The 24,115-nt window shown below is 38.3% G+C and overlaps 2 protein-coding genes across 2 annotated transcripts in view; one reads left to right on the forward strand and one right to left on the reverse strand.

Moving 5' to 3' along the window:
- Positions 1 to 24,115, reverse strand: part of Pcgf5 (polycomb group ring finger 5) — a 116,098-nt gene that overhangs the window by 77,780 nt on the left and 14,203 nt on the right. The window lies entirely within an intron of this gene.
- The window catches only part of LOC134473856 (basic salivary proline-rich protein 3-like), a 34,145-nt gene continuing 19,140 nt past the window's right edge, over positions 9,111 to 24,115 (forward strand). Inside the window, exons 1-3 of the mRNA XM_063239554.1 lie at positions 9,111 to 9,220; positions 9,331 to 9,477; positions 19,841 to 19,965. Coding sequence (XP_063095624.1) covers positions 9,111 to 9,220; positions 9,331 to 9,477; positions 19,841 to 19,965 — 382 coding nt within the window. The remainder of the gene's footprint in view (positions 9,221 to 9,330; positions 9,478 to 19,840; positions 19,966 to 24,115) is intronic.

Raw genomic sequence — 24,115 nt, forward strand, 5'->3', positions numbered from 1 at the left:
TGATATTTAAAGACAGTGTATCTTTTCATTCTATCTGGGATTCTAGAGAAAACAGGGCTTCAAGTGGTAAGTTATCTGTTTACAAACTCACACAGAGTGCTGCAAGCTGGCCAGACCTCAGGAAATCACGCCGGAGTATGTTATCTGTCAATTCCAGCATCTAGCCAGCTTCAGCAGCCTGGATTCTTGTCTGAGGAGATGCCCGAAGGATGGCTGGTGACAGCCACCATCACAGTGTCTTTGAAAGACAGAAACTGCAACAGAAGAAGTGAATCTGACAATAAAGATGCTGCAGCTATGGGGACCAAATCTGGTTTCATTAGCCTAAGAGAAGGAGGTCTGATTTTATATCTATCATGCTACTCAAGGAAATTTAGCTGCAGAAGGTCAGTGACAACAGTTCCCTTTTCTAGATTTTCTGAATAACTAAAATATACAATCAAGAAGAATCTATAAACAAGGAAAAAATATTTCAAAGTACTTTGCATGCAAGTCTGGGGTCCATTTATTACTCATATTGCTGTTGAATTATAGAAACTGGTATCAATATTTTTAAATATTGCCATTTTAATTTACTAGATGAAGAACACTTCCAAAATTCAAAGAGAAGAAATAATGTGTACTCTATTCATTTACACTTTTTGAAAAAAGCTTTTTTATAAACTGTTGTTCTTTATCTGAACTTACAAATGATTTGTCAGTTTCTGAAAATGTTAGAAAGATAATGCTTATCACAAATACCGCCAAGGAAGTTAATTGGAACTCCATGATCATAAATTAGATCATAACTTCCCTACAGAATTTCCTTAACCGTTCTTTAATCCTTTCTGCCTGTGAAGTCTAATGTTTCCAGTGGATCATTCCTTTCTGCCAGAAACTGAACTTATCAGCAGAGTCTAAGTACTTGTATAAAGTCTTTATTTCAAGACATTTCATTTCAGACATAGCCAACAATAAATTAGCCCTTAACAAAACCAAATAAATAGAATTTGGCTTTTAAAAACTAACATTTACAATATTCATACTTGACAACCATGTAAAAGTTTCGTGTTTCTGCACTTTGTATATTAACTTCATCATTTTAATGCTACATGTTAAGTTTAAACATTACAATCGAGTATCACACAGGTTTATTCCAAGTGCCCAATATGGCTTGAACTGGGTGCCCAAAAAGAAATGTTGAAGTCATAAGGTTTAGTACACGTAAATATGGTTTATTTTGAAATAGGGTTTTGAAAAGTATAATCAAATTAAGATGCAGTCATACTGAAATATCTGAGCTTTACTAAGACTAGTATTCTTATAAGAGAGAGACATACTGGGAAACTTCCAAGTTAAAACACAATACTCGGAGAAAAGATGGCACGCAAGCAGAGGGGCGTAGCGGCACCACCACTGTGTGACACAGGGGAGGTGAAACTCTCTTCAAGAGTGTGTGCCCTGAAGGTTGCCTGTGACCCGGGACCACGTGGTTCCCGGAGGGTGACGTGACTCAAAGCCATCCCAGGGCTGTTGTAGGACTTTGTTTTGCGGCAGCAGAAGCCCCAGGAGTCAGAGCTTTGTGAAATTATCTCCATTCTTTCCAATATTAAACTACTTCAACAAGAGTTGAGGATTTTGGGGGGAAATTTTTAGTTTAAAGAGAATAAAACCAAACAAAATAAAACAGAATTATACCAATCAAAACAAAGTGTAAGTGATACAGGACTTCAAAACAAGATCAGAGGAAATCAACAATGATTACCATTGTTGTCTTCAAAATAGCTGCCCGTAACTTCAAACACAATAACAGTCAAACAAAACAGAACAAAATGGAATAAAAACAAAATAATGAAGGCAATAAAGGACTTTAAGATAGTAGTAAATCCAAAATGGCTACCATAATATATCTCATTATCTTTAAGAGCAGATGAATCACTGTTCCTCAAACACAGTATAAATGTTAACCTCTAGGCTTTCATTTCACTGGAGTTCCATTACCTGGGATGTTTGTTTGACATCCTTCATTACACCATCCATTAAGGCAATCCTACACTGCAATTCTGTATTTTCTTAAACTGTTGCTTTGTCTAGACTTTCCATGTCATTGGAATCTCTCTATTCTAAGAACTAGTAGAGATCGTGGAACCTGATACTTTAGCTAGTTTTGCATCAGTATTGATGCTTCATGTTTATGTGGATCAGAACCAGTGGTAAACAACCTGAGGCAGAGACAGTTAGGTCCGTAAATCTAGCACGTACTCAATAAACATTGGCTGAATTTATAATAATCGACAGCAAAATGTGAGTAAAAGCAGTCTAGCACACTATTTTTGAGTAATACAGTACTCTAAGAAATCATTTCAGGGCTTTTCAAGCAAAATTAAAGGTACAATTTAACTTTCTAGAGTATTCTTCATGCTAACCACCATCTCTCCCAAGTAATCATATCAACTAGGTAGCATTTTGCATTGGACAGAGCAAACTGGTGTATTCACATGTGTGCACAACAGCCAATGACTGATGTTTTGAGCAATGTTCAAAAACATATCACTGAAACAATAATGAGGGATTTAAGTTTGTTGGAACCAAAATAATAATTGGAAAAAGCCAAGAAGATGAGAAATGAAAGTAAGATGCACTCAGTTGTCATTTCTTTTTGCTTCGGATCATATATTTAACAAATACTTCCCAGTTGCTAATGTGTGTTAAACACTGTTTTGGGCACTGTGAAGGATGCTGCCATAGTTCTTCTACGGGATGTGCATGCGTGTGTGTGTATGTGTGTGTGTGTATGTGGTGAAATAGCTCCTGTGAGAATTTTTCAATGTGAGGACAAATAAGATACTCTCCTGCATTTAAATGAAAGAGTAGATGAAACTCTATTTCCCACATTTACTATCCCAAGAATTTATACACATTTTTGAGAGATTATAGGGATTATATATAGAGATCTGGGCCAGAGTCTGAAGCATTTCTGATTTTCAGTGATTTTTTTTTAAACTATAGCTCAGGGAAAGGGAAAGGGAGAGACCAAACACCAGAAAGCAGGTGTGATCTAATTGGTACCAGGTGTCCAGCACTGCAGGCACTGCAACAGCCTTTCTGCCTTCAACAGGTCTTGGCACTCAGCCATGACCAAACTCCCATCACCGTGAGAGTGGCCTGCACAGACCACAGCTTCTGTGGTCTCATGCTGCTATAGCAACCACTAAATCTTTATGGTACAATGATCTCTTACAGGCTAAGTCAATTATACAGTTGGATACTAGAAATCTTCAGGTGGCATCTTCCAACAAAGAAAACTTAAAAACATACCTATCTGCTTAAATATCTCACTAGGAGATTTCCAAGTTAGCTTCCAGAGGTAATATTTTCATAGTGGTGCTATATATTAAAAACCCTCTGTAACACACATTATTGAGGGATGAATTATAAATTTCCCCAATTTCACATTATTCAATGAGCATGCAAACATGAACTATGACCAGGGGACAGATCACATAATGATAGCGCTTCTGGCACAGAACAGGGCTCAAGCAGCAGGCAGATTCTTTGCAATAGGGGAAGAATATCTAATGTCCCTTAATGATGCCAACCTTTGGAAGAAAGGGGAGCTAATAGAGGCAGTGAGGCACATGAAACTGTCAGTCACTTAAAAGTCAGAAATTCCCCAAGCTTTACAGAAGTCTATTATCAGCTATTTGTTTAAATGCCAGAAATAACAAAAGATACAAATCATAGAGATTAAAACAAATGAATAAAAAACAAACAAGTGCCTTTCATCTTTGGACGTGTTCCAAAATTTGTTAATTGGGTTGCCATGTACACATCCTTTCCTCATTTACTCCTTCCCCACTGCCCATCATGGCTGTTATACTAGGATGATCATAATTTATACCAGCAGGTACCCTCTGATTTCTGATGAATCCTTTAAGATCTTCACAAAGGGAGTCCTTTTGCTTATAAAGTTTTCTTCTATACAGAAAATCATATTAATTCTTAGCCAAATGAAAAGCAAATACAAGTCAAATAAGAGATGGGCACATGAAATTATGTCAGGAAAAAGGACTGTAATGAAAATATAAATAAACAAGATTATGTATGCTAGTAACTTTCCTCATTTCTCAGACAAAATACCTGACACCCAAAGTTAAAGGAGAAAAGTTTTATTGCTCTGTTTATAGGTTTCATTTCATAGACCACCTTAGAGACTCTACAAAGAGACAAAAAGATACTTAGTGTTTTTAAAATAACAGTATTGATTTACTAATCTCATTCAACTGTACGGACTAGGATCATACACCTGCATTATATATACTTTAATTTAACCACAAATGTTTTGAGAGTTTATATCAATAAGGATGACAAATTTACTAGTTTATATATGTTTTCCAATTTAAATATAACTCACACCTGCTAAATTTTAACACCTTCATTTTTGGCATTTTATAAAAAAGAAGCTAAACTTGAACATCAAGGAAGCCTTTCAACATTGAATACAGATAAAAGTTACTTATCACATTCCCTGAACATGGTAGCTTATGCAGTAACAGACCCATCCCCAAAGTATTAATTTTCAAGAAAGAAAATGAGACAGTTAAAGGGGGAAAGACTTGGAAGAGCAGAGAGAAGAAAGGCACCGCAACAGTACACGGACAGTAGCGGACTTTCACCACGTGTGACTTTTACTCTCTAACTTACCCCTTTTGGCATTTTCTGGGTTTTCATGTTTATTATATCCAAGACTGTTGACAAGCGAAGGGTGTCTGGATAAAAATGGCTCTGCTATTTCACATTTATTCATTGTCTCCTTTGGTAATTTCCAAACAAGTAAAAATTTTTTTTAATGCTCTAAAGAATGGCAGAATTTGATACAGATAACCAATAAAAAATCTTAAAGAGTTCACTACATCCCTATGAGTCTCAAAGGTTAGTAATGTCCTCTTGCATTACACACAGTCATAGTCAGCATTTGTAGCATTTAAAAACACTACTGTTGAGTTCTAAATGTATTCCTTGTTTTACAGTGGAATGAAACTAGCATGCAGTCATCCAGTCTCTTCACAAGTACTTTGATGAGCACCTACCATCAACCAGTGCATTAAGCACAAGCATAAAGATATAAGCATGGCTGTGAATAGCTTATATTCTAGAACAATTCATTATCTATTTAATGTCTGCTACATAAATATTGCTTATGTGAATCTAAAAGTGTTACAGAATCTAAAAGGGCTACCAATAGGAAATGGCACTAAAATATTTTTTTCCATAAAAACCTTACATTAATAAATTGAATTATTTTAAAAATTATAAATTCAGTTTATTATCTAATACTGGAATCCTGTGTAAGATGCCTTTAACAGGTATTCCTCTTCCCTACTGAAATGCTTGTTGGGACATTTTATGCAAAGAAAGGACAAACATGTATGCAAAGCTGAGCATGGTGGCACTTGCCTGTGATCCCAGCACTTAAGAGGCTGAGGAAGAGAATCACTGAGAGTTCAAGGTCAGGCCGAGCTACAAAATGAGTTCAAGGTCTGCCTGAACTGCATAGTGAAACTTTGCTTTAAAAAGATGAAATAGTATGCAAAGTAAGCATTATATTTATAATTCTAAAAATTCATTTTTATAAAAGCAGGCAACTATTCAAAAACATGTATCATAAATTTTAACACTACTGCATTTCCAATTTTGGTTACATTAACTAAAATACTTTTACAATTTTGTGGTGTCATGCCCCACAAACTCAGTCAAAACAATACATGACAACTAATTGCACAAACACATAAAAACTGCAATAAGCTAAGGTTGGTGGTGCTTGCCAAGTAGAGCCAAGGCTGGCCTGAACTGTATAGAGAGATCCTGTCTCAAAAAGACCAAACACACAAACACACACCCTCTTGATTCTATACTACATATTACACTTAGACTCTTAATAATTAACAAGAATGATGAATGTAAATATTATGTATAATAAACATACTATAAAAATAAAAATAAATTTTAAAATGGTTATTTCATTTAATCTTCGCAAAAATTCTGTGAACTAGTTTGTATTATTAAATTCATTTTTTAGACAAATAGGTCAAGTTACAGAGAATTAGATTAACTTTCCCAAGATTATAATGATGGTGGGATTCAAATCCAGATTATTTAGCTTTCGAGTCCACAGATTTAATCACTATACTACATCAAAAGAGAAAATAGAAAAATTACATAAAACATAAGTAAATCATAATTACCATTAACATAGCACTTACTTAGCATTTTTAAAATTTAGGTATTGTTCTAAGCAAGCAATGGTATGAAAAATTTATTTATTTCTCATCATAATACTATTGGGGAAGTATGATTATTATTTCTAAATTACAGAAGAAGAAACCAAGGCAGAGAGAAGTTAAGTACTTAACTCAAGGTCATGACACTAATAAGATTCAAGGCTAGGATACCGCTTTGATAGCCTGGCTCCCAGGTTTAGACTCTTTCCTTGATACCATAAACTGCTGCTATAGAAATGCCACAGAACCACCTAAGAGTCCTCGCGCTTCAGAACCTCTGGGGTTGGAAAGCACCACATTATTAAGCATAGAACCTTAACTAATGTCCATTAGTAAAATCAACAGTCATCAAGGACAGTTAGAAGGTTTTCATTCAGCCTTCTTAAGAAAGCAGAAAGGTAACACACTTAAGCAAAATTTCTTCCAAGATGAGTTTCTTTAAAAATGTTTTTCTGGAAAACAAACTCAATTCAAAACAAGTGAGGTTTTTTTTTTTTTAAATCCTTCTACAGAAATTGTTTTGTTCTTGCAGCCTTGGGGTTTTTCAGAATCCCTCAGGGGTTGTGGGTGGTTGGAGGAGGAGGAGAGAAGAGAGGACCCTGGTTCCCCACTATACTTTCAAATGAGTAGCTCTGTTTTTATTTTTTACATACTGGGTTTCCCCATAAAGTTTTTCTTTGAGGGGAGCCAAGCTCCCATGAGAATCTGGTCTCAGTAAGTATGTCTTCTCAAGGTTTTAAAGGCCTCCCGATCACTTTCCCAGCATCTCAAGAGTGATACTTCACAGTGTCTTTCCTTTTGTTGCTTTAATTTCATGCTGCCCTAAACCCTGGTCATCCTCTCACCTTCCTTTCTTTTTTCATCCCCTCTGTCAGTAATAGTCACCAGCACAGCTAATGTTTATTGGACTCCTATGTGGAAAGCTCTCGGCTAATTGTTTTTATGGAGTGTTCTCAACATCCCTGTAATTTATCTTCAATTACTGGTCTGTTTTATAGAGGAGAAAACCAAGGCTTCCCTGAGTACTTTCCAATGACAAGGCAACGGAGATAGGATCAAAAAGTATTCGGCCCATTTCAAGGCCTCTAGCCCTTCACTGACATGCTATCCTGCCTCTAACTAATGTCAAACCCAGTCTCTTAAAAACAAGGAAAGAAGTGCACCTTTTCTTCTGGAGTAACCTTTCTCTGCAGCTCCTCAGCACTGAGGAACTCAAGGCCCAGTTTTCAGTATAATACAGCTCTCACCCTGCTGCAAACACTTATAAAATGTTCTCATTCTTTCAGACAGGATCTACACTTAAGACCTTTTCTCGAGCAGGGGTACATCTCCCGCTTCTATATCCTTACTGTCTCCCCACCCCCAATTACTCGGAATAGTTTTGGGCACAGAGTAGGAGGATCTTCAATAACCAGTGTGAAGAGCTTTAAGCTCTACTTTTGGATACTTAAGTTCTACTTTTGGGTATTCCCTTAGAGAGGAGATGGCAAACATTTTAGAGCTTTCAGTGATATCAAACACCCTGCTATCGCACACATGCCAAAGGTTCACCCCCACCGGCCCAGAAATGTCACCTCCTCTTGATCTTCAAATTCCTCAATGGCTCACCTGTACATTATGAAGGCAGCTTTCTTAGACATCGGCGGCTTTTATCCTAGTGGGGGCAAGTTGGGCCACTCACAGACTGAGGTGAAAATTCTGGGAGGCTAATGTCTCCAGGAAAAAACTCTCAGTCAAGGAACATGAACAAAAGTTCCGGTTTCCTTGCCCCTTAAACACTCCAAAATATGCAGACTAGTTCCTTGGAATTCTCTTAAGGGACTGAGCTCCAGGTGCCTCCAGCAGTAATTCTCTTGAAATTGCTTCCTTTACTGACTTTTCCTCCTATTCCATTTCCTTACTTCCTTGATAACATGTCAGGGAAGAATCTCCCCCAGTAAACAACTTACTGTCAAATTCTTGTCCTGGGCTGAGTCTGGTGGGGTCACAGAGATTTCTCTTCCCTCCTTTTCATTCCACTCCTCCACCTACCAATGCAGAGCACTACCCTGAGGAGTTCCACTGTCTCTTCAGGCTCTACCATTGTACACTCTCAATGAAATCTACCAAATTTCAACATGGAACCAAAACCAATTCTACATGGTTACTTCTTAACCAAAATGCTGCAATATGTTTTGAAGCCAAATCTTAGTTTCACCTACTTTTAACAAAAGAGATGCTGGAAAGCAGTCTAGACCCCTCTTTCCAGAGGGGTCGCTGGTCATTGCATGAATGGCCCAGCTGCACAGACCCTCTTTGCCCAAGGTGCGAACGTACAGTGACGGAGGGAGGCTGCAGTCTAAAGGCTTAGCCATTTCAGCCACAGTCAAAACACTTCTGAAGAGCCACTCTAATCCAGGACTCCCTGGGAGCCTGGCACTGAATCTCAACTTCTCTGCTCTGCTTGGCTTCCTTCCTGCTACTGTTGCATATAGAATTTGTCGCAGAATCTGCCTCCCTGGGAACCTAACCTATGAGAAGTGTACATGCTAAATTTTGTTTATTAATGTCATAGAGATTTGCACGCTGAGGAACTCTGCCTGTGGAAGCAGGGGTGTTCTTTTAATTCTGCAAAACCAACAAGGTACAGACCAGGATAAAGAAGCTAAGGTTTTAATAAAATGGGAATGAGGTTGATATGAGCCAGTTACATATGAGATGCAGTTTCAGTTTCTGAACAAAAACAAGAAATACATAAAAGGTTAGCACAGCCAGTGAAACTGAAAGCTGAGCAGCCGGAGTGGGGGATGAAAGAGAGAAATGTCTCAGAGAACAAGAATGGCCTTGAGGAGGTAAAACAGACCAAACGCAATGGATACACCCAGCCAAAAGTCTCGGGACAGAATCATCCTATCTGAAGGAGGAGCTCCACTTCAAGAAATTACCTCCAAGCTGAAAGGGTATGGCCCATCCTGCCGCTGGTAATTCCAACTTAGTAAGCTTAGTGCTACTACAGACTGCACAGGGAGAGTCCCCTGCTGCTGCCACTAAGCAGGGTCTTTACTGAAAACTTCCCCAACATTGCTAACAGGCAGAGACACGCTCGGGTTCTCCAACCAGAAGGCAGACCTGCACCCTGGAGAAAGCGGGAAATGATGCTCTTGTGCCCAGCTGATGGCATTTGGTCATCTACTCTGCTGGGCTGTGACCTTCAAAGGAGTCAGTTTGGTAGGGATAGGTAAGCAGGGATTGACAGAAATTGAAAAGAAGTTGGTTAGCAAAGCATCACTGAGAATATAAAGCCTGGTAAAGATCAAAAATAGATGAGGGAGTTATTTGATAGTTATCTGAAGCAGGAGGGGCTATGTAGAGAGAAAAGAGAGTGCTATGGACAGGACTGAACTGATGCCCAAATTTCTCTGGCGAGGAGGTCAGTGTGGCGGCTGGGAAGAAGCAGAGGGTTTGAGGTCAGGGAGATGGGGCAGGATCATGTAGCGCTCTGGACTTCAACCTGGAGAAGATAATAAGCTGCAGGGACATCCCTGGGGAGAGTGACGTGATCTGACACTCCTACTTCTTTCCTCAGAACTCATTTTCTCCACAGTACGTCTCACCATCTGACAACTTATGTACTGTATGTATTTACTGTCTACTCGTTAGAATGTAAGCTCTGTGAGGATAGTGTCTATTGTGTTCACTGGAGTCATTCATTCCTCCAGTGACATCTAGAAAGCAGCTAATCAACATTTATTGAACGAATCAACAGATCTTGTAGAGAAAAACTGGATGAACTCTTTCCCAAATGGCAATATGAAACCAGACAGAGTGTTTCTACATCCTTACCAGATATGTGTTTAAATCACTGTTGTGGGGCCACAGCCACAAATATTTAATGTCTCTTTCAGGCACTTATAAGAGGTCCTAAAGCCAAGTATGTTTTTAATTTCTAAAAGCTGGATGCCAAGGTTCAGAGGGAAAAAAACCACAGAAACATCAGTGACTTGGGAGGCTTCATGTTTATGGTATTCATTAATTGAACATATACTGACCAACAATGTGTTTTAAAGGTTCAACATTGAGGTTGCAAATGGACAGGATTTCAGAGCTGCCGCCTTTCTGTGGGGGACTGGCTCATCATTCCTAAGGCAGGAGGGAAGAAAAAGGGAAAGGAGGAAAGCAAATACAAAGTATGTCTTCGCCCTCCTATCAGAATGAGGCCCTCCTTGATGTAGGTGGGCCTGGGGTTTCCTCTGGTTGCAAAGAAGTTTGTATTTATTGGTAAAATGCAAAGTGTTGTTTTTCTCTATAAAAGCTTCCAATACACCAAAAGTTTGTCACCTTGAATACTTTATTTTAAATCAGTTTGGATGCCTTTTCAAGACACTGACATTTAAAGATCAATCCAAGGATTCAAAATGTAACTAAAATGATAGTACGGTTCAGTGGGGAAAAACAAGTAGAAAAAAACATTACTCAAATGTAACTGAAAAAAATAAAAATGATTGATACTGGAAGGGAAAAAAAGAGACAATGTGTGTGTGGTGGTGAGAGGCGGGGAGGGAGAGGAGCACACTGCCCAATCCTGCTTCCCTCTGGAAGCAAGAATCTTACTCATGCGCCACTGTGATAAATTAAAACCTGGTGGTCAACTTAACCCCAGCTGAATTAAATCAGCATGGTGCTGAGGGTAGATGGCCCACCTGAGGCAGGTTGCTGGCATAAACAGAGACATGGAGAAGGAGAAGCTAGGCTTTGTGGGTTCTCCTAAATGTTGCTAATTTGAGCTGGAAGCTCATCATGACTAGCTTCCCCAGTGTGAGTTCGACCGTTGTCTTCAGAGGAGCTTGGGACCTTGTTGGTGAGAGTGGCTGTGGTGCACTTTGGGGGGCCTATGGTCCTTACACTGAACATCACTTCCTGACTCCAGAGGGGAAGATGCCTGCTGTTTAATCTCCAGGAGAAACTTGTCACGCTGGCTTCCTGGCATGTACTCAACTGTTCTCATCATTAGAGGAGCTTGGGACCTCCTTGTCACTGATGGATGTAATACTTTTTAGGGCAGCCCTGGTTTTTATTTTGTGTGTGACTTCTTGGCTCCAGCGCAGAACCCTCAACCTATCAGTACAGCTCTTCCATCCCACTGGCATAGACTTTTTAGCTTCCACCACTGACCTTTAGGCCTTCCCAGCACGGATCCATAAAACATACTGACATCAGTCCTTCGTGTGGGCTCTAGACCTCCAGTTGGACTCATGGGAGGAATTGTCACGGGCTCTAAGTTTTCAGCTGCACTCATGCAGGGCCTTGCTGTGGGATCCAGACCCTTGCCCAAATATTCTGGGTCTTTAGTGTTGTGGACACATTTCTGCACTTTTTTGTTTAGGTGACCAATTCTGTGTCCTGGTTGTAATTGTTCTCCCCACAACCCCTGACTACAACATCCACCATTAATCCATTCACCCTCAATTTAGAAGTTCTTTGTGAGTGTATGCCAGTCACTTAAGCTTAAGGAGTTTCAATTGTTTCTTTGTAAAAAAAAAAAAAAAAGTGGCCACTAACAAATCATACCAGCTGGGGTGAAATAATATAATACATGTATAATAGCATGATGCCCAAACTACTACAAGCCGTCAAAAAATATAAGTAGTCTTTTGATGATTACACTGCCTGTGAAGCTCCTATTTGCCAGAAATAGATGTTGATGTTGTCACCCTTGGAAAATAATAAATCATAGAGGCCACAGAGGAAAGGGTGCATCCGAAGAGACCAGGTATCACAGACCAGACATCAGATACGTGAGGGAGCCTTCAATGCTTCCAGTCCCAAGACATGGCGTCCTCTATTATGCCACATGGAGCAGAGATCAGTCACACAGCCCACTGATGCCACCTTCCTGACTCAAGACACTATGGGAGAAACCACATGATTAGCATTGTTTTAAATTCTTAATATTGAGGTGGTTTGTCACTCAGCATCAGATAACCAGAGCACTATGATTAACTGAATTCACTGTCCACTTCTAACACAGAAACCAAATCATGGTATTCTCTTCTTCACAAAACGTGTGAGAGGCTCTCCGTTATGCACAGGATGACAAGCCTGGGAGATCCTTGACAGACAGAGCAGCGGGAAGGAGCTGCAGCTTGTCTTTCAGTGATTCTCGGCACCTCAACAGGTCCTCACTCAGCTCGTGACTACAGTGGCTGGGGTCAACCAGACACTGCGGAAAAACTGAACAAATACGAATTACAAAAACTGTATAGTTAACAAGTACGGACCTTGCTCCTTTCAGGGGTGCTGGGCATAGCACTCTCAAGTCACACTTATGAAATTAATTGTGCCTGTGTATGCATACATGCTTGCAAGCGGTGTATGTAGCAGTAGAAATAGATAAAAAACAAACATAGAAGTACACAGACAAATCACATTTGCCATTCTCAAATAATGAAAAATAGGAAGGAGGTGAGCGAGTCTCTGTGTTGAGAATGGGATAGGATAATTGGTTAGAGTAGCCAGGAAGTCTGCAGATGTAACATTTCTGCTGAAACCTGCATGATTGTGAAACCATGGAAAGACCTCTGAGAAGAAAAGTTAGAAAGATACAATAAGTGCAAAGGCCCTGGAGCTTAAAAGGCCAAGAAACTACTCTGAATTTCCATGTAACTGTGGAGCAGCTATTTCAATGTATTTGCATGTGTTTTTGGCTTAGAATTATCTAAGACAAAATTTCAAACTTCATAAACTAAAACTCAGGTGTAGTTATGGCGTATTATAAGAAATTTTAGAAGAAGTTTTAGGGTGTTTTCTAATTAATATCTTCCAGTATTGGACACTTTGATCCCTTCACAAATGGCTCTCAGTGCAGCTGTTCCCTCTGATCCTTGGGATGATTTCTTACTCCAGCTGCACCCTCATCTCTTGCTTTCCACTCTGGGCCTACTCTCTCACTACTATGCGGTATATCAGGATGGGTCCACTGAGCCATTTGGACAGATGGACAGTCCTGTGATAAACCCATCATCCCATCAGGCAACACCTAACCAGTGGTCGACAGAAGCAAACACTCCCAGCATGATTCTGTGTATTATGCAATCTGAAGCACATTCATGGCGGGTCCCCTGGGAGGGTGAGTCCCAGTGTCCATGATGGTGGCTAATGTGATGAACAAACACTGGACTGGGCTTTTCTTTCTTTCCCTGCTAACTCTTTCAGTCTCTTGCTCTTAGGGGTTACTCCTCAAAATAAAAATCACCCATAAGCCCTTGTCCAGGCTTTGCCACTTTAAAGATGCAGCATTTAAATACGTAAGACAGTATTATACATATATATATATATAAATTTAATACTTAGAAAAGTAAGAATTATATTAACTTAAGACTATTGTTCACCCTATAAGCCAACCTATCTTCTAAGAAAGAACAAGAAGGTACTATTTTTTCCTCAATTCACTCTACATTTCCTTTGATACTTGGCCTTTTTGGGGGTAGGATGGGGCACCAATAATAGAGGCTTTCTCAAAGGGTATGGTGGTATTTACTTTGTAAAATCCATGAACACAAACATCTAATGGTCTTTTATTGTTGCTAGGCAACCCACTATGTGTCCCTAGTTGGTTAATCTCCCAATTTTCCCAATGGACTGTTTTTCATTTTTCCCTTATGCCCCCTAAACCACCTTACTGATCCTCACTCTGTTGATTCCTATTCTAGTGAGAAAATGGAAGTATCAGAACATCCTACACGTTCCCAATGCCATCAACCCATCCTCTACTGTATGCCTTCTTGATGGGTACCCTACCTACGCCCCACATCTCATTCCTATCATCCTGTATCAGGGTATTTGCCCAGAAATTCTTCCCTTGCTCTTATATCAACTGTTTCTTCCAACTGGCATACAAACATACCCAGTGCTATCTTCTTTGAGAAGTAGCAGGTCGAGATAGTATCTCATTCCAGGCAGTCCTGAAACGCTCAGAGATCCTCCTGCCTCACCCTCCTCAGTGCTGGGATTATAGGCATGCACCACCACCTGCCCCACTTCTGATATTATTTTAAAAAATAAAAACAAGAGCCAGGCATGGTAGCTCACGCCTTTAATCCCAGTACTCGGGAGGCTGAGGCAGAAGGATGCTTGTGAGTTCGAGACCAGCCTGGGCTACAGAGTGAGCTCAAGGCCAGTCTGAACTGCATAACGAGACCCTGTCTCAAAAATACAAAATAAATAAATAAATAAATAAAAACAGCAACAGTTCTCTTAATCCACCTTTTCTGACAGCTATAACTCATTTGCTCATGCCCTCATTTGCAGTATAATCAGTAGCCACACTGCAGTGATCCCCTCCTCTCTTCCTTGACAGGCTTCTGTGCCTTTCAGGACACCACCTCTTCCTACTGGTTGATCATTTTCGGGGATCTTTGTTGTTTCCTTACTTCCCTCTGAGCTCTCGATTGAGTGCCAAGTGCTCAATCTTTGATCCTCTTCCTTTCTCCACCTGTAATCATGCTACTGGTGATCTCTTTGGTCCATAAATTTAAATGCCACCTCTATATGTTTAAATTACAGCTTTCTTTTCTTGCTTCCAGACTCATCTCCAACTGTTTACTCTGTATATTCATTTTATATAGCTGCTGCAACAAACTGCCACAGATTTAGTGGCTTAAAACAATGAATGCATTATATTATGGCTCTTTAGGTCAGATATGATTCTCCCTGGACTAAAATCAAGGTATTAGCAGGTCTGTGCCCCTTTCTTAAAGCTCTAGGGGAGAATTTGTTTCCTTGCCACTTGTAACTTACAAAGGCCACCCACATACAGAGGCCCACGGTTCCCTGCTTTCATCTTCAAAAATATCAGCCTGGACCTCCTCCTCAGCCTGTTCTCAGCAACACAGCAACTCTCCGACCAAGTCGGCTTCTGACCACTATCAAAAACACTGCTGACTGCCATCAGCCAGTTTAGTTAGAGAGGACGACAAAGGCAGAAAGAAAAAGAAAGTACATGAAGGGGAAAGGGAAGTGGGGGTTAGAAAGTCAGGAGAAGAAAATAATTTTGGACCTAAAGGCTCCATTTATTTTTTTATTTTAAAGAAAGGAAAAAAATAATGGCAAAACTAAAAGTTTCAGAACAGATTAGGAGAGTTACAATAACTAATACATTGTGAATTGTTGTCTTCATAGTTATTCGGAGTACAAGATTACAGGCATGACCTCTTGTACAAAAAACATTAGCAAAAACCTTTTTCAATGAACTAAGAGAAACTAGCTGTACAACAATATTAACTGTCTTGTGTATAAATATGTATTTCTTTTTCCCTTTCCTCTTTCCTCTATCATACTTGATCTTTTCTTTTGAACAATTTCTCCCCAATTCACAGTATCTATAGTACATTTTGGACCTCATTCAGTTCAGTTTCTCACCCTAGTGAGATAATACAATGTTTACATATGTGGGTCTGATTTATTTCACTTATGAGTATGGTCTCCAGTTGTATCCCTTTATCTATAAAAATCTCCAGTTTATCATTATTCATGACTGAGTAGTACTTCATTATATTAAGAAAACCCAACATCTTTTTATCCATTCCTCGGCTGATGGACATTTGGCTTGTTTCCCTATTATAATTATATATTATAATTATATTATAAATCATTATATTATAAGTCTATTATAAATCTATTATAAATCATGCTGCTGTAAAAATGGGTGTACCTACATTGCTGTTGGATGATGTGATGTTTTAATTCTTCTGGGAAGATACCCAAAAGGGGAATCGCTGGGTCAAATGGGACCTCCAATCCTAGTTTTTCAAGGAATATATACACCGATTTCCAAGGTGGTTACACCAGTCTGCATTCTCACCAACAGTGGAGAAGGGTTCCTTTTTCCCCACAGCCCTGCCAGCATTTATCATCAGTTCATTTTTTGATGATAGCCATTCTTTCTGGGGTGCTTTGTAGTATAATTTCAAGTCAGGGATTGTGATGCCCGCTGACTGACCTTTGTTGCCCAGAATTGCTTTTGGTATTCTAGGTCTCTGCTGGTTCCAAATGAATTTTAGGATTGTTTTCTCTAGATCTTGAGGTTTGCTAATGGTATTTTGATTGAGAGTGCATTAAATCTGTATAGCAGTTTTGGGAGTATGGCCATTTTCACCATGTTGGTTGTTCCTATCCAAGAGCAAGGGATATGTTTCCATTTTCTGATATTTTCTTCAATTTCCTTTTTGGGGTATTGTAACGTTCACTGTACAGATCTTTTGCATCCTTTGTTAGATTGATTCTTAAGTGTTTCATTTTTTTAGATGCTACTGTGAAGGGTGTGTTTTCCCTAACTTTTCTCTCTGTGAGTTGTTTACAATTTATAGTAGAGGTAAAATCCAAAATATAGAGAGGAGGAAAGAGTTAAAGTAAGCAACTTGTCCAGTCTCACATAGTTGGTGAGTGATGTGCCATTTAGGATATACATTAATACAGAATAAAGTAAAAGGTAAATTTCTGCTAATTCTTAAGACATTTAAAATGGTCATTTAATGGACTGGATACAGCACAGATGCTCACAGAGAGGAAGACTTTGCCTCCCAGCCTTGTACTGGTTTCAGCTAGGTCAAGATGCATTTTAGATTCAAGAAATCAACACAAAGATTTCAGCAAAATCCCTAAGTATTTACAGTTATGGACTTGTTGCCAGCAGAAAGGTAAAAATAAAAAGAAAGCATATTTTAAGAGAAAATAATATTTTTGAGTGGGATTCTCACATAAACACAAAGAAAGCAAGAAACAATGTGAAATAGTTTCTAAATTTGCCAAATCATTGCCTTCTGCTTTTTGAATACCTTTGGCAAGAATGAAAAACAGCACAATAATTCAGATCTATATTTAAAAGAAAGAGACAAGAACTCATTTGTCTCGTATTTCTTAAGACAGTCTTCCATTCATTTTGAACAGCTGGCATTTAAAAAATCAAGAAGTTGGTTTATTAAGGCAATATACAGAGTCACAGAGAGACTTAATGGGAGAGCATCACATTACACAGGAGAAAATAAATCTATTTTTGGATCTATCAATCAACTTTGCTCTCTATGGTTACAGGCTGTGTTTCATTACTTTCCAGAATCAGATGATTCCAGATGATCTTGGTAGTAATTTAGGCCAACTATTCCATTTTATACATGGGGAAACAAAAGTACAGAGAGGCAAGGTAGATTTCTGACACTACAAATCCTTACCAACACATCACAACCAGGACTCAAGTCTCCTGACTCCTCATGAATAATGTGAAAAGACTACTTACTGTGGTCTGAGTGTTCGTGTTCCCCTAAAATTCTTATGCTAACATCTGAAACACTAAGTTGATGGTATTAAGACACAAGACCTTTGGAACATGATTACATCATGAAGCACAATAAGATTGGTTCCTTTATAAAACATCCCAGAGAGCAAACCAGCTCCCTCATACCATGTGAGAGACAGTCAAAACTAGAAAGTGGAACCTACTAGACACCAAAATACTCACATCTCTGTCTTGGATTTCCCAGTTTCCAGAACTGAGAGAAAGATTTCTGTCGTTTATAAGTCACCCAATTTATGGCACATTGTTGTAGCATTGTGGATGGACTAAGTTATTACCCTAGAAAGAAGGGTGTATATTAATTTCTGTCTGGCTTTTATTTGTAAATTATATGAAATTGTTTCAATGGTTAAAGTCTCCATACGTTTCTACATTCTTTTGAGAAAACCTTTCAAATTACATTTCACAACAATTTCAATAACTTCAAGGCAATTTGAAAATATAGATAAGCTCAATAGCGGCTCCTAAATTGCCTAGGGTATTAACTTGTTTCCTCTTAGCCAAGGAGGCCCATCAGAAAGAGAACAGATAAATCATGTGCATATATGTAGGCCTCCATGAAGTTTATCTTAGTTAATATTTACCAATTCTTTGATTTTTTTAAACAAGTGCAACACATTTATAGGTATATATGTACAACGAGATAGAATTAAACATATACATTTCTCAGAAGAAAATATAAAGTACCAAACTTGTGTTTATAGCATTTCTTTCCACATGGCCTCTCACTGAAAAGACAAAGAAAACAGAAGGTTCTCCTCAATGAAGAGACATCATATTGAAATTCATTCATCACATCAAACCTCCTCTCTATCTCAGGTGATAATTAGTTTCTTTATGAAAAGATTGTTTTTCTTCCTAGATGTGTTCCCCTGAGAGCCACTTTCATAGAAATAAGTGGGCTATGAAAACTGCTGCTGATCCTCGTTGCCAACTAGAAATGCAGCTATTGGTGCATATGGTAAAATATTTACTTATAGTGGTTTCTGTAAAACGAAAAGAAAAAAATACTGGCTTTCTGAATGGTTATTTCCATCATTCGCAGGTCATCTCAGTGAGAACTCTCATCCTCTTTTTCTTCCTATTCTTTAACCTGAAGAAGATCAGCCTGGTTTAGATCTTAGAGCAGAGGAAGATGCAACTTGAAACAGAAGCAGTGAGGGAGGACAGGATGGAAAGAATACAAAAGATGTTCATGAAGGAGAAGTGAAGATGTTTAACCTCTGACTAAAGGAGTTACCCTCAACTGCATATCAGAAGCAGCTGGGGAGCTTTGAGAAATTACTGGTCCCCTGGAACCCAACCAAAGCCAAGTCAGAATTTTGAGATGGTGAGTCATTTGAAGTTTTTTAAAAGCTCATCCAAAAGATTCTGAGACAGAGTGAGTCCTGGAGCCATAATTATTGGGGGGGGGGTGCCTAACTGTACAGCAATAATGCTTTTAAACTTTTAGTAGACACACTTTTAAAGGCCTGGATACAAGGTAAATCATTCTCCAGTCCACTTTTTATCACTGAAATACTTTTTTTCTTACTATTTTTATCCAAGAAACCCATGAAAATTATTTAAAAATTTAAAGTATACTACCAGGCTACAGTGAAAAAAAAATAGCAGTATCCTGTGTCACCCCTCCATTCACTTCAAAAACAAATTACCTATAAACACCTTGGCTATTTCTTCTACTACTCAATTTCATATTTCTACATTTTTGCAAGTAACCTGTTTTGTTTTTTCCTGTAGGATTTAGGATGCTTCCATTTTCCTTAGTACTACACCCACATTTTATAGTGATATATTTAATACATTTGGTTTCTTTGTAGTTTTTTTCATTCATGCATATATTGGTATTTCTTGACTTTAAAATTTAGACATTAATATAACTGCAAATGTCCCATAATAATTAGTTTAGCCTCTTCTATTCATCTTTTATCATTGTGTCAATATTGTTTTCCCAACCTTCCTTTTAGTCAGGGGTATAGAGGGTCAATCTGTATGTTTTGTACAGCTGTATCAACTGTTAATATTTCTATACTAGCTTGTAAATGGTTACTGCTCAAGCTTCTCCCAATTCCTATGTTGGATACTCCCCAACCCATCACTTCCCATCAGCTAGCAGAACAAAACAAAATAAAACAAAACAAAATAACCAGTCAGCATGTGATACAACAGAGAGGTTTCAGAACCTGCCTCCAACTCTTATAGCAGATCTGTAGCTAGATTATCAGACATTAAATATTCTGAATATGTCCTGCAGATATGCCTATGTAATTGAATTTCTGCCATTAGATGTGAAAGCATTGTATGAACTTCCAGGCTTGGATGCTAAACCTTGGCCCATCCTGGCTGCATCCTCTAATGAGCTGGAACATAGATGTCTGGGTACAAGGTGGAAGAAATATGGGTTCCTGAAGAATTGCATGGAGCAGACACATCTACCCACTTGAAATGCTCATCTTGAACTGACACAGGAAATAAAAATATTTTGCTCTTTAAGTCACATCTGGAGAGTATCTATTAGTCTCACCCTGGAACTAGCACACTTGTGATTTATATTATTGTGAGTTATGTAAACAATTTCTGCCAAACTATTTTAATTTTGTGTTTCTTTTTTTCATATAGGCATTTATTTTTCTCGAGTTTACAACTGTCTCCTCCCTCTTTCACTTACCAGGTTATCTGAATCAGCAATTCATCCCAAATGCTCCAGAGAAAGTAGAACACCCATACAAGCATTATTTTACACATGGCCAGATATATTGAATTATATATTTTTTGTTTTTTATTTTATACTGTAAGTCATTCTTCCTGGATTCATCCTGTCTCCTATTGCAACATGGACTGGTTTCTCTCTAGGGATGCTATAAGTCAGTTTTTACTATCATTTTAGAATTTTAATTTGCTTTTCCTTATGTTTGACTACTACCTATGGAGTAGCATAAATAATTTTTGCTTATGTCCAGTTTTGATAAAATTACCATTCAGTTGCTTCTTGTAAAATGACACAAAGACAATAAATTTTTTAGATCTTTTATGCATTTTAGATCTCAAATGCCTTTATTCTGTTTCTCAGTTGGTAATTTGTTTAAAATTGTAGACCGAAAGTAATTTGCCTATGAATTCTGAGGGAATTAATCTACTGTGTAAGATTTCAGTGTTACTGCTAAAACAGTGCCATTTCACTTATTTATATTTTCGCAAGTAACCTGTTTTGCTTTTCCCTGTAGGATTTAGGATGCTTCCATTTTCCTTAGTAAGAATACTGATATTTTACAGTGGTATCTTTTGTATGTTTGTTTCGTTATAGTTTGCTCTTTCTTTCTTTCTTTCTTTTTGGCTAATCTTCAAACGAATGTCCTCTAATTCTGCAAAATTTTACTGTATTTCTTCTTTCCCACCTTATTTTTCTCTGTAGGGTTTCTAGAACTCTTATTAGCATGATATTATACCTGTTAATTCTAGTCTTTTATTTTCTACCTTTCATATCTCATTTCTATATTATCCTTGGTCTACCTGATGGGTTTTGGGGTGATTTTTTTGACACTTTACTTTTAATGTCTAAGTTTTATTTTTAATGTTATTATTTTTTCACAGCCTCTGTTATTATATGAAAGCAATATTTTCTCATCTCTTTCATATTAATGTAGGAATGCTGCCTTTGATTATTTTTTTTCCTCCTTGCATTTCTGCTTTCTCCACGATTTTTGTTTGTTTGTTTTGGTATCTACTTTTTGTTGTCAGCTTTCCTCAAATGTTTCTTATTCATTGGCTATTTAATACTACTTCAGATCAAGGTTCTGAAAAACTGACTTCAAGTTCCAAGTTCATGTGGGAAGGAACGGGTGGAGTAATAGGGTTATTGATGTTGGTTCACTGTAGGAAGAATGGGAGGTCAGGCATTCTTTCACTGAGGTTCCTTGAGTATCATCAGGCCGTATCTGTAGGTCTTTTCTCTAGGTCTGCTCATTGTACCCAGAGAAAAGTACTTTGATATCCTGCCTGGATAAATAATTACCTGATTATTCTAGTATCAAAGTGTGGTAAGAATGCAGAACTTCATCATTTAATATGCAGAATTTCACTAAATTTCTTTTTTCCATTTGATCATTTCACCCTTCCTATTTTGTCTGCATTTCTATAGCCAAACCTCTTATTTATTTTAGTTTATCCAAAGGAAAAAAATATCTAGTCTCTGGCAAGAATTTCCTCTTGCTATATGGGATAAGAAAAGTAATCTAGCTTGTTCAGACTCTCAAATAATACTTCATTTCAGGCCTATTCCCTGCTTCACAGCCTCTATCTAATTCAGAGCCCATCTCAGATTCTGAGAGGTCTTCTCCCGAAAGAACTTAGCTGTCAACTCTCTCTACTATACCAAGCGGGCTGCCACAGGTCTATCCACCCTTCACCTGCCACGACATTGCTGGTGTCTCCCATCCGCTGTTCCCTCCTCTCATGCTCACCATTACTACATGGGAGTTCGTTACAGTTTGGATAGCGTGGACCCCAATGCTGTATGCATTAAACACTGGCTCACCAGCCTTGGCACCACTCGAAGTGGTGAACCTCAGGAGGCTGAGCCTAGAGGAAGTAGGGCACTGTGGGATGTGCTGTTGAAGAGGATACTGGGATCCCAGCCTTTCTTATCTCTCTTCGTTCTTTGCACCGTGAGGTGAGCTGCTTTGTTCTACATGGTGCTCTGTCTTGTCACAGGCACAAAGGCAACAGGGCTAAGTAACCATGAACTGAGACCTGTGAAATCATGAACCAAATCTATGACAAACCAACAGCCAACATCATATTAAATGGCCGAAAACTGAAGGCCTTTACCTTAAAATCAGGCACAAGACAAGGATGTCCCTTATCACCACTTTTATTTAATATAGCACTGGAAATACTAGCCAGAACAATGAGACAAGAGAGAGAAATAAAAGGGGTAAAGACAGGAAAAAGAGGAAGTTAAATTATCATTATTTGCAGATGACATGTTACTCTGCATAAAAGACCCCTAAAACTCCATCGAAAGACTCCTAGATATTATAGTAGCTGGATATAAAATCCTCCTCAATGTAGCTGGATATAAAATCAATGTTCAAAAATCAATAGCATTTCTATACACTAACAACAAAATTACGGAGAGAGAAATAAGAGAGGCCACACCCTTTACCCTGGCATCCAACAAAATGAAATACTTAGGAATTAATCTCAGAAAAGAAGGAAAAGATCTATACAGGGAAAACTATAATACCCTGAAAAAGAAATCGAAGATAATCTCAGAAAATGGAAAGACATCCCTTGTTCATGGATAGGGACAATAAATATTGTGAAAAGGGCCATTCTCCCAAAATTGTTACACAGATTCAATGCAATCCCAGTGAAAATACCATCAACATACCTCATAGACCTAGAGAAATCACTTTCAAAATTCATCTGGAACGAGAAGTGACCTAGAATAGCAAAGGCAATTCTAGGCAGCAAAGGCAAGGCAGGAGGCATCACAATCCCTGACTTGAAATTATACTACAAAGCTACTGTAATAAAATCAACATGGTACTGGAATAATAAATAGATATGAAGGTCAATGGAATAGACTAGAAGATACAACCACAACTACCAACACACTCAACCACCGTATCTTTGATAAAGGGGCCAAACATGTTCACTGGAAAAATGAAAGTCTCTTTAATAAATGGTGCTTGAAAAAACTGGCTCTCCATATGCCGAAAACTAAAACTAGACTCATGCCTATCACCATATACTAAACCAAAATGGATCAAAGATATGAATATTAAAACAGAAACACTAAATCTGTTGCAAGAAAAATTGGATAAAAACCTTGAAGACATAGGGGTAGGTAGAGAATTCATGAACAGGAATCAAACCACACGGGAACTACTTTCCAGAATCAATAACTGGGATCATGTCTTATTAAAAAGTTTCTGCATGTCAAAAGAAATCTCCAGCATAGTGAAAAGAAAACCCACAAACTGGGAAAAAATCTTAGTGAACTGTCCCTCAGACAAAGGACTTCTGTGTAAAACGTATAAAGAATTAAAACAAATCAGATCCCCGAAATTCAAAGACCCAATCCAAAAATGGGCATCTGAGATGAATACACAGTTCTCAGATGAAGAAATACAAATGGCAAATAAATACATGAAAAAATGCTCATCATCATTAGTCATTAGAGAAATGCAAATTAAAACAACGCTGAGAGTCAAGAAAACTACCAACAACAAATGCTGAAGAGGCTGTGGGGAAAAAGGATCTCTCCCGCACCATTGGTGGGAGTGTAGACTAGTGCAACCATTGTGGAGGTCAGTCTGGAGATTCCTCAAAAAGCTGGGATTGGAGGTCCCATTTGACCCAGCTATTCCACTTCTGGGCATATTCCCAGAAGAACTGAAAATATTATACCACAGTGATATATGTGCACCCATGTTTATAGCAGCACTATTTGTAATAGCCAGATCTTGGAAACAACCTAAGTGTCCATCAACTGAGGGATGGATAAAAAAGCTGTGGTATTTTT

This window comes from Cavia porcellus, unplaced genomic scaffold (genome assembly GCF_034190915.1).
Source record: "Cavia porcellus strain 051 isolate PalLab524CR breed Dunkin Hartley unplaced genomic scaffold, mCavPor4.1 scaffold_28, whole genome shotgun sequence".
NCBI classification, from domain to species: domain Eukaryota; kingdom Metazoa; phylum Chordata; class Mammalia; order Rodentia; family Caviidae; genus Cavia; species Cavia porcellus.